The 11,539-nt window shown below is 28.4% G+C and overlaps 1 protein-coding gene across 1 annotated transcript in view; it reads left to right on the forward strand.

Annotated features, from left to right (window-relative positions):
- The first annotated feature begins 949 nt into the window (after positions 1–949).
- The window catches only part of LOC117172610 (39S ribosomal protein L21, mitochondrial), a 37,860-nt gene continuing 27,270 nt past the window's right edge, over positions 950–11,539 (forward strand). Inside the window, exons 1-2 of the mRNA XM_033360700.1 lie at positions 950–1,079; positions 1,970–2,092. Of these exons, the coding sequence (XP_033216591.1) occupies positions 980–1,079; positions 1,970–2,092 (223 nt within the window). The 5' untranslated portion in view covers positions 950–979. The remainder of the gene's footprint in view (positions 1,080–1,969; positions 2,093–11,539) is intronic.

An 11,539-nucleotide genomic window follows, 5' to 3' on the forward strand; every position in this document is an offset into this window, starting at 1 on the left:
TAACAAAATTACTGTTGTCGGTTCTTTGACCTGTTCCTTTACAAAAGCGCAAAGCGCGACGTAGCGCGTAGCGCAAGGTAAACATTATCACGCACGAAGAGTAAGAACCAATAGTCGCGCGCTAGGTTTTTGTCCTACTTTTTCTTCATTTTTCAAAGCTTTTTATCCTACTTTTCGAAAATCAATTATGGTCACCCTACATCCAGTAGATCAGTAGACAAGAACATTTAACAATAAAATATACACTGAGCTTATATAAGTGGAGGGGAACGGAAAAGTGCAAAACGTAAAGTCCCATATACGCGTAATTTATAGCGTGTAATCATGGACATAGGAAACAAGGGACTAGGCTTGCCATTGCGGGGGTGGTGCAATAAGGAGAGAGGTCTGCCACCTTTTGATGTCCCGCGACAAACATGGCAGCGCCCAAATGTTTATATTTTCATGCACAGTTTGTCAACAAAAACGTTCGTGCGCATAATCAAATGGCACATCGTAAGATGGCGGCTCTCTCCACTCATGGAATTTTCCCCCCTCCCATGGGTTCAACCCCGCTCGATCAAGTTAGAATGGCATGCCTAGTCCCATGTTTCCTATGTCCATGCGTATAATGGTGTATTTACACGCCTGTCAACTGGCCGTCAGCCAACAGAAAATTGTAAGAGTAAAAGAGATAGAGAGTACTTTTCTTTAAAGTTTCCGCTCTCTTTCTCTTTTACCCTTATGACGGCCATTAGGCAGGCGTGTAAATGTACCATAAGAAAGTAGATACGTAAAATATCTAGTAATTTACCATAAAAAACTACACAAACTACCTAGGGTATTTCACTCACAGGAGTTTTCGACGGTTTTCTACTGTTATCGACGTATATTACGCCAAAAACGTATTATCCGTAGAAATTTTTCGAGTTACGCGTAACTGACCAACCCTGACTGGAGCTGTACTCTTGTACTCTGCCACTCTGTACTCGATATCATCATGGCCTCGTTTATTGGCTTTTCTCGAATTTTCTCACATGCAGCCAATAATTGTTTTAAAAAAGTAAATAAAAACTTACTTGCTCCGCAAAATTCTCCAGGTTTGTCTCTAAAACTTGTATGGACATTGCGGGCTCATCCCTTTTATTGACTTTATTCTGCTATAATCTCACTTTTATATAGATATTTAATATTATATATTATTCTACTAATAATTATTCTTAAAGTACTTTACTTTCGAGATTTTTTGCTAGTTTAATTTAATTAATCTTTGTTTTATAAATTAATTTATGAAATAGCAATAGTTCTTTCATAATTGCTCCAAAAATTCGATTCTGACAAATGATTAATTTTTTTCGAAAAAATTAAAATAAAGCTTACTATTTATTAAAAAATTAGTTGGAACATATTATAGCCTGATAACAGAATACAAAAATTAGATTTTATTCTTCGCGTGGGCTGCAATTGAGTGTTTATTAAATTATTATTGAATTAAAAAGTCGACAATAGAAGCTTTTGTCCACACATAAATATTAAATCTCTTAATTTTCATAAAGATTATCTAAAGTTATTTTAAAGCTTAAACAACACTTCAATAAGGTATGAAATAATTAAAGCTTCCAATTTGGTATTGTAAAATTTTTAGCACTTGAGATTAATATTATTAAATGTATTGTTTATATTTTATGGCTTCTAAATGTCTAAAAAAAAACCTTATTAAAAATTTTTTTCATTTCGAAATATTGCGAGGTTTGAATAAAAATATTTTCTAAGTTTGAGGTTAGCGCTTCGAAATTTTACAAATTTTAATAATTTATTTCTAAATACGATATTGAAGTTATGAATATAAAATTGTTCAATGTTGAGTATGTATTTAATTTTGAAATTGCAAATTTCAATTAACAGGAATTTTTTGAGATTTTTTTGGCCACATAATTGTGTAATTTGAATAACAATCATAATGATATTAATAAGCCTAAATTAATAATAGTCCACAGGTTATGGAGTCAACAGGTCGCTGAAATATATCATTATTTGCCGTGGATCCGCGATCCTCCATTGTACCGAACGGTGGTTCCAAATACAACCGAAGAGGATGAAAAATTGGCGAATGGTAAGTACTTTTCATTAATTTTCCAATCACCTTCGATAACTTAAATGGTTTACCGAATTTTTAAATTTCGATGACTTCGTTATTAATTTTTATATTTTGACAGAATTGTTAAGGGGGGAGATACTTTTAGAATTTCCAAAAAATCGATTTTTTTTCTTTCATATTTTGAATATATAATATGTTAAAAATATGCTGTAAAAAGGAAAAAGAAAAATATTAAATGTTTATGGAGATATTGTCGAAAATGTTAGAGTCCGCATACCGTCACTAATCAGGTAGTCGGGGCGCTTGGGCCGGAGCAATGTCTTACACAATAGGTTTGTATATTGTTTTGTCCCATAAATTCTGGGAAGGCTGATTACTACTTTACTAGGTTACTACGTTTATTACGTAGACCCGGAATCGCCAATTGATCGGCAAGTCACTGAAACTAATAGTTATACCGTAACGAATCCTTAAACGTGATTATCTCGAAATTGTCTTTTCAAAAACTGCTCGTGCTTTAACTTAAAAAGTTATTCACCGATTAGGCTGAAATTTGCAGGAGTTTCTCTTTATGGTACTATCAGAAGGATATACCTAAAAGTTTAAAGATATCTGGTTATTAAATAATTTTTTTGGGGTCAAAACTATTGAAAAAATGTTCGAAAATTTGGACCTTCGACTAAACAGCCGATATAAATTTTAATTTTCAACTATTTTATTATTTTATAGGTTTATCCTTCCCTTTAACACATAAGTAATCGAGCAAAAAAACCTTTTTTATATCAGAAAAATGGAAAAATTTTGACAGCTGCAGTAGTTTTCGATGCCTCGGAGCAGATGCTTGAAGAAATATTCTGCAGGGTCGTCATTTTGTAAAAAAAAAATCACATGTTTTTTTACACTTTAACAATGTAAGAAAAAAATGTTAAAATTAATAAATGATCTAGTTATTTAATCAACTTAAAAAAAAATTAATTAAAATTGATTGATTTGACCCTTTCTAAAGGTATCTCCCCCCTTAAAGTCACAGATTCATTAGCCACTCTATACGTTGTTTTCCAACGGGAACAAGGCGACACGAATCTTACCAATATGCCGAAACAATTTTGTTGACAAAGTTATGGTATTTGAGTGTAAAAAATATTTAACACAAATTATCAAAAAAATGGTCATTACTTTTGTTAATAGTGCTAAATTTTTTATCTAACATATATATTTACCTTTTTCTTTCTGATTCTAATAGAATTTCTCTTCTTTTGCAATCCCCTGGGTCAATTTAAACAAGTTTTAATTGAACGAAATGGCGGTAGTTTCCCTAAAAATATTCAAATTAAATTTACTCAAAACACCCAGCTTTTGTTGTCTCGATGTTTTCTGATATTCGTCCTAATGTAAAATTTACATTCTATGATAGTCTACCCTGTGTTCGCACCTTAGATAGAAGAAACCATTTTTTTTTTCTAAAAAACAAAAATCGACATTTTTGCCAAAATAAGAAAAGGTACGGATAAAGTCAAAGGGCCAATACTGTTTCTCTACAAAAGTTTTAGAGAAAGGGCTTTTGACAGTTTTTTCTATTGTTATTTTCCAGATTTTTGCTCTCACTTTTTTATAACTTCATTATTCTTTTATCATTGCGTTAGAAAAGTGGTAAATTAAGTCCTTTTTGTTTTTTCACGCCATAAAATTGTATTGTAAAAAAAAAACGATTTTGTACATATTGTCGCAAAACTCTCGAAAATAATGCGAGATGGGGAAAAGCGTTAAGAGACCTTTTTCTATAACTTTTTTAGAGAACCAATTTTATTTGTTCAACTTTTTTGGTTTCTGAATCGTCTTGGCACGAAATCAGAATTTTCGTTTTTCATACAAAAAAATCCTCTCTTCTCTCCAAGGTGCGGGTACATGGGAGAGTATCATAGAATATACTCTTAACATTAGGAAGCATTTAGAAAAAACTTAAGAGAAAAAAACGCTGGGATCGAAATTATTGAAATTTTCAAAACAATTTGCATTAACATTTTTTAAATTAAAATACTCATAAGTTTGCCAAAAAAATGTTGTCGAAAAATCGTTAAGATGCATGTCGTCTTATACCCTTTGAAAAAAACATTAAAGTGCCACATCATTCTGTGAATTGAGCATTGACTGACTGTCCGATTCGAAATGAATTCGGCCCACATTTAGAGTGATTCATATTGAAAGCATATTTTTCATTTTTTTTGTCTTCAGTTTACTGATTTACAATTTAAAGTTGACCAATGTTGAAGACCTGAATTTTAATTTTTTCATATATATAATTTTTTCTTCTATTATTAAAAAATAAAATTATTAAATTATTAAATAAAAAATAATAATTAAAACAATTATAGCACTTGAAGAAATTATTTATGAATAAACTTATGGTAAACTTTTTAAGTGTTGAATCATTACAAATAAATAATAAATACTCTTAAAAAATTTGAAGCTGAAACATTTCAAAGCATGTTGAAAATGCGAAAACTGAAAACAAAAGTTGTTATCCAATATAAAATTAAAACAGTTACAAAATATATAGTAATTTTTAAACAAATTATTAGAAGTTGAACACTTTTTAGTTAAGATGTACAAAGTTAAATACTTATTAAAAAATGAAATATTCCAGATCCATCAACTGCAATGTTAAATTTTCTAACTTGAACAATGTTTAATATTAGTTTAAGAGCACTGAAGAGTAGGGCGGAGTGGAAATACTAAAACAAATTAAATCGTTTTAGCCGAGGGGAAAAAACTTGTGGGTTGACATATGACAAAAGTAAAAAAAATTGTAATCAGTAAAATTTAACGAATTCAAATTATTTCCTATAGGTTCAAAAATATAGCGAATTGGTTATATTGACAGCTTTTACTATCGAACAATAATACAAAATTACGAAATTTTCAAATAATTGTTTTGCTCCATAACAATTTTTTTGAAAATGTGCAAAAACATGTTTTTTGGATTGACTCAAATGCACGGATTTAAAAAAAGTTTAATATGTCAAATCTGAAATTTATTCGACTTGAAACAAAGAAATATTTTATCATTTTGCTTTTTCGAAAAAAAAAAACTTTTGTCATGATTTAAGATTTTTTGGATTTCATTTTTTTTACGATTTTAGAACGTTATAAACTCCACGAAAAAAAATATTAACATTTTTCTTTAGTTCAAGCTGACAAAATTGCAGGTTCGACTCATTACAAAAAACATGTTCTTGTACATAGTCAAACAATTCTAAATAAGGCCATTTTTGCAACTAAACAAATTTTAATTGAAAATTTTAAAAAGAGGACAGAAGATATTGACGGATTACAAAATTTCTTTCTTTACTTGTTTTGGATGTCGTCCCACAAATTTTTATCCCTCAGCTCGAATGATTTGATTAATTTTAACATTTTTACAAAGCTCTACTAAAGATTGTAGTTTTAAACTTACATTAAAAGTATTAATTATAGTAAGGAAAAAATCACAAATCTTTGAAAGAAATATTTAAGAGAACGATCAAAATTGTGTATTTAACTCATTTTTTTCGGGCTTTTTTTTATATCACTGTGAATAGATTTTCAGCGACCTATGTAAGTGTATCAAATTTTCATAAATAAATTCTATACTGCCAGATATTATTGAAAATTATTTTTAAATGTAACATTTCTTTAAAAAAAAGATCGTTTATTCTCTTCCACGTGAAAAAATAAATGTTTAATCTTTCCCCCTTTTTCGTGAAAAAGTTACCCTATTTCCCCTTTTTTGAGCTCCTGTTGCGTTGTGATCCCTGGAATGCTGATAATGATTATTAATTCCGTTCATTTCGATATCACTGAATACCATTGTACGCTTTAAACTAGAAATTGTTTATATTTCAATTCTTTAAAATTACCTTTTTTTAAATGGAAACTTTGGAAGATGGAATTACATTTTTTTTATTTTCAAGGTTTTATGTTTTAATTTCTTCATTTCTGAAGTTTCAAATTTTAATGTAAAATTTCAAAAATTCAATTAAAATTTTTGCGAGTGATTCTCTCTTGAAATCTTATGTGCAAGGCTTCGTGAAATCTTTTGTGAAATTATTGAATTCTTTCGAAATCTTTGAAATCCTTGAAGTGTTTGTGAAATATTTCGGAAAACTTTGCGAAGTCTTTAAAATCTTTTGAAATAATTTTAAATACTCGTGTTTCGTAATCTTCGAAAATTTTTCTGAAATCTTGAATTGATTTGGTTTAGTTTATTAACTGTATTTACATATATTGGTACAAAGATTTTGCTAATGTTTTTGAATCTTTGCAGTTACTGAAATCTTTGAGACATTGCAATTTTTGTGAAATTATTAGACAATATTTGAAATGTTTGCGTAGTAATTAAAATTTTCTGCATTTTTTAAATTTATTTTGTAATATTTTGTAATGTAAAATCCTTGAAATTTTAAAAGTGTTAATATGATAATGAATAATATCAATATTAATAATATTATAATATAATTTTAAGTATTTTAACTTTAATTAATACTTTAAGTATTTTTATTTATTTTTATTTCATATAACTTTCTCTTGATTACTTTTATTTTTATAAATAATTTATTCTTTAACTTTACAATTTGAGTTCAAGTTTGTCATATTTGAATCCTACCAATTTCTATCACTGCAGTTACATGCTTTAATTTTAATAAGTTAATTTTTTAATTTTAATTTTGAGGGCTAGAAGTTGAAAATATTTTGAGATATTGATGCTCAAAATCTCTTCGGTTTAACGTTTTAAAATTTAGAATTGTATAATTCTTAAAGCTTGAATATATTTTTTTATAAGATCACGTACCCTCCATCAGCTTCGACCGTAATGTCGAGATCACGATTTTCAAGATGATAGTTGCCACTTCGTAAGTCATAGGGTGACTCCTTTTTTGAACGTTAAATTAATAGAACTAAAAAAGTAAATTTCTAATTTTATCGATCGCCGATAATTATTTCGAATTATGTGTTTTTACTATTACTTTCAGTAACAGCTGTTATTTTGTAATTAATGATTATTAATTATTATGCATAATACGTTCGGTTTTTCTTATAATAAAGTCAAATTAATCCTATTTTTCACCGAACGCTCAGCCCACGTAAATGCATTATTCTTTCTTAATATATAAAATGTATTTCATTAGTCGATCCCGTTTACCGATCGCTGATAATGAAGTAAAATAAATAAGATTTTTTTATTGTTGATTATTATATTTTGTATAAATGATTATTATGCATCATATGTAATAATATTTTATATATTTAGGTGATATTTTATTAACAAAAAAAGTTCTTAAGTTCAAAGAAAATTTAGTACACTGAAGAAGTGAGGTCGATAATATAGGTATTTGATTGTGCCACATGCCCTTAATATATCAAATTGATCAAATACGCCATAATTAAGTAAAATGAATAATATACATTACCGACACTTTCTATTTTCTAACTTATTTTCACACGAAGCGCCACATCTTGATAAAAATTTGAGATAGTAAATAAGAATCACTAAGAAAGGTGGATCTGGTCCTAAATTTTAATAGCTATGAAAAAAGCAGCAACAAAAATTATTTACAAAAAAAACTGTTTTCATTGTTATGAAAATTTAGAACCAGACAGAACCAGACTCACCTTTCTTAGTGCTTCTTATTTATTATCCCAAATTTTCAACTCGATGTTGCGCTTCGTGTGGAAATAAATAAATAAAAAAAGTGTCGGTAAAGTAGGTATCTAGCCACGTGGCCCACTCATCATATGACCTTAATCAATGTTTACAAATTTAATTAATTAATGTATGTAAGTTGTTATGATTGACTTTATCAAGCACGACGTAAAGTGTATTCTAGTAATTTTTCTATATTGTTCATCAAGTAATAGATGTTCTATTTTATTATTTTATGCGCGTTCTATTTCAGCAGATATCACTAACTATAGTATATACTATATTCTACTAGATGAATCACACAATAGTCTCAGTTCGTGGCGCCACTGCAGTGTTATATTATAAAGTACAATTTATGTATTTTTTTTTCTAGTGACATCAACTCTTTAAATATACGTAAAATATGTGAGTATCTGAATTCATTACTCAGAATTACTTCTGCATGTGTTCGATTTTTTTCTGGAATTAGTATAAAAGGTAAATTTAACAAAATCAAATTTTCAGAAATTCAATTTGAAATTTATAGAGAAATATAAAGTAAACATTATTTGCAGGTTTCAATGCAAATAATTCTTTAATGTCTTTATTTTTCAAAGTGATTAACTAATCATTAGCTGTTTAATAAATCAAAGTTTCAGAAAGAAAAGTGCACGTTTAAAAAAATATATAACGTACAAATTATTCAGTAAATTAATTATTATTAGCTGATTAATTTGGTGTAAAATATTAAATTGCCTAAGCTTCAAGTTTAACATTGTTTAATTAAGTAACAGAAATTGATTATTTACTTTAAGATTATATAATTAAATATTAGATATGTTTTGTATAAGAAAAGTTTATTTATATTTAAAATACACCTATTGTAATTTAATAATTTTTAAAATGTTTTTGATGTGAAATAATTATCTGAATTCAATTTTCAAAATTGTATGTGAATATGTTGCAAGTTTTTATATAATAAGTTTCAAAGATTATTAATACTTTAAATTTTCAGAAAAATATAAGTAAAAAATTATTTGAATGTTTCAGTGGATATAATTTTTCAATGCTTTTTATATTATGTATTGATTAATTAACTTTTGACGGATTCATTTTTTTTTCTAAAAAATGAAATTGCATACGTATTGAATTTAAATTGTTTTGAATTAAGTAATATAAATTGATTACTTGAATTAAGGTTATGTAATTGACTATTTGGCTATTCTTGTTATAATAAAACTGTATTTTTTTTAGCCCTATAAGACCGGAGTTTGTATATGCACACACAGTATTTTATTACTTCATAGTCAATAAATGCAACAACATGTATAGAGTTTCCAATTTTTCACAAATAAAAGAAACCATATTTTGAATAATAATTCAAAGAAATTGAAGGTTTATTAATTTTTTGCAAAGTTATGGATTTTTATCGCGTTTTTGGGAACTAGAGTGCCCAGTATCTCTTAAAGGTATATAATACCTCCATTACAATTGTATATTTTTTTTAGTGTTTGCTACGTTGTGAGATGAGTATCTGAATTGAGTTTTCAAAATTGTACGTATATGTATTTTACTTTTTTCTGGAATTAGTTTAAAAGGTTATTATTAATTAAAATTTGCAGAAAAATATTAATAACTAATTGTTGACTGATTCTGTTAAAATTTACATATTCTAAAAATAGTTAGAAGCTTATTAATAAATAAAATTAAAAAAAGGAAGCTTCAAATTGATAACAAAAGTAAAAATGATTTGAATATTCGAATCAAAATCATTGTTAATCGAGTTTAATATTGTGAACAGATTGATTATGTATTAGTTGATTCATTTTTTCACAATATTAATTTACATAAAGATTAAATTTGAATTTTTTAAAATCAAGTACATAAATTGAGAATCAACTTCAAGGTTGTGTAATTGAACATTTGATATAATTTGTATAACTAAAGTTTATTTGTATTTAAAATACCCATGTTTCAGTTATGTAATTTTTCAAATGTTTCTGATCTTGCGAAATGAGTTTCTGAATACAAGTTTCAAAATTATGTGTACATATATGTTGAAATTTTTCCTGAAATTTGCTTAAAAGGTTATTATTAATTCAAATTTTCATAAAAATATAAAGTAAAATTTAATATAATGTTTCAGTGAAACATAAATAAATAAATATTAGTGCCTAATGTAAAATAACTTATTCATTTAATATTATGTGCAATAGAATGATTTTTATTTTTAAGGCAAACTGTACAAAAAATAAATACAACATAAAGATCTAATGGTTGAGATTCAACGGATTCTTAATTCCAAGAATTTTGCAATGCTTTAAATTGTGGAATTGAAAAAAGTGAAACATCGAGAAAGTAAATTTGTTTTTTTATTTCTTTTGTAATAGAGCGTATTATTATTTATTTATGCATAATACTTTGATAGTACTTGATTACTTGATTAGTTTATATTTTTTTGCGCCTGTGAACTGTATTACAAATCGGATCTTGAGATTCTCGCTGTAGCCCACGCGTGAGTTGACTAGCCGCTATCGACTTGAAACGTTGATAATTTTTTTAATATCAATTCGATTGGGCTAAAATTTTCCAGAAAACTTCTCTGTACTGTTGTCAACAACTTTCTCGCTGAAAGTTTTGTGTTGCTCAAAATTCGCTCGATAAACGAAACGCTGGAAGTTAGAGAAGGCCGATAAGCGCCAGGCGGCGAAAAAAATTAACAACAATTTTTTAAAATTAATTTTTTAATTAATTTTGCTTTATCAGTCGAAAGACATTTCAAACTACATTCCCTGAAAAATGTATTGAAAAATCATTAAAACTGACTGACTGAGCACGAGTTGAAGTGAAAAGAGGAAAAAGATGCGCAATGAAATTCTACATTTAGACATAGTCTTTAAGAATTAAAATTCAAAAATGTTTCTGAAAGCCTCTAGGGGTCTCCACACTCCCAGCGAAATGAGTTTATGTGCCCTTCTTCGATCCGGCAGCACAATTGAACTCCTGGAAAGTAGAACATCCTGAGCGCGCGAGACGAGTATTGATGGTCGTATCGAGATGATTTTTGGATAGAAATTTCCGTCAGTCTTTACCGCTTCTGATGAATATAGAATCATAGCTCATTCCGTATAAATTCAATTCCCAAACTGAGCACGAAGTTTTCACAACTTCATGCTCAAAAACGTCGCTATAAATTTCCGAATTGTCCAAAACGACCAATACTTATCAAGTGCATGTACATTAATCTAGACTATATCCAAAATTCAGCTGGATCTGATTTGATTTGTAGAAATGACGAGCATAAATATGTCAACGCTCGACCAAGGTCGCGCCGATCTTGCAGTTCCGTCAAATGCGCGCAACGCGTCGCGATGGAATTTCATGTAAAACGTATACTTTTTTTTACTTTTCATTTATTATTTGTTCACAGCTTTTTTACACGTGTTAACAATTAACTGGAAAGAAGTATCAATATAGGAACATGTTTTATATGCAACACAGCAATACATTTGAAGAAATTAAATTGAATCATGTAAAGTCAATTACATCGTTCGCCGAGTGATTTTTAGAATCCGCAACATTCCACAGATTCGCATTTGTTTTGCCCTTGACAAACAAATTACTATCGGCGCGACCTTGGTCGAGTGTTGACGTATTTCTGATCGTAATTTCTACAAATCAAATCAGATCGAGCTGAATTTTGGATATACGAGGGTGGATTGATAAGTTTCCGGCCTGACCAAGAGATGGCGCCACTAGGCCTACCTTGAGGTGGCGTTCTATAGTACCATCCTTAGATAGCT

The sequence above is a fragment of the Belonocnema kinseyi genome, chromosome 5 (assembly GCF_010883055.1).
Source record: "Belonocnema kinseyi isolate 2016_QV_RU_SX_M_011 chromosome 5, B_treatae_v1, whole genome shotgun sequence".
Lineage (NCBI taxonomy): Eukaryota > Metazoa > Arthropoda > Insecta > Hymenoptera > Cynipidae > Belonocnema > Belonocnema kinseyi.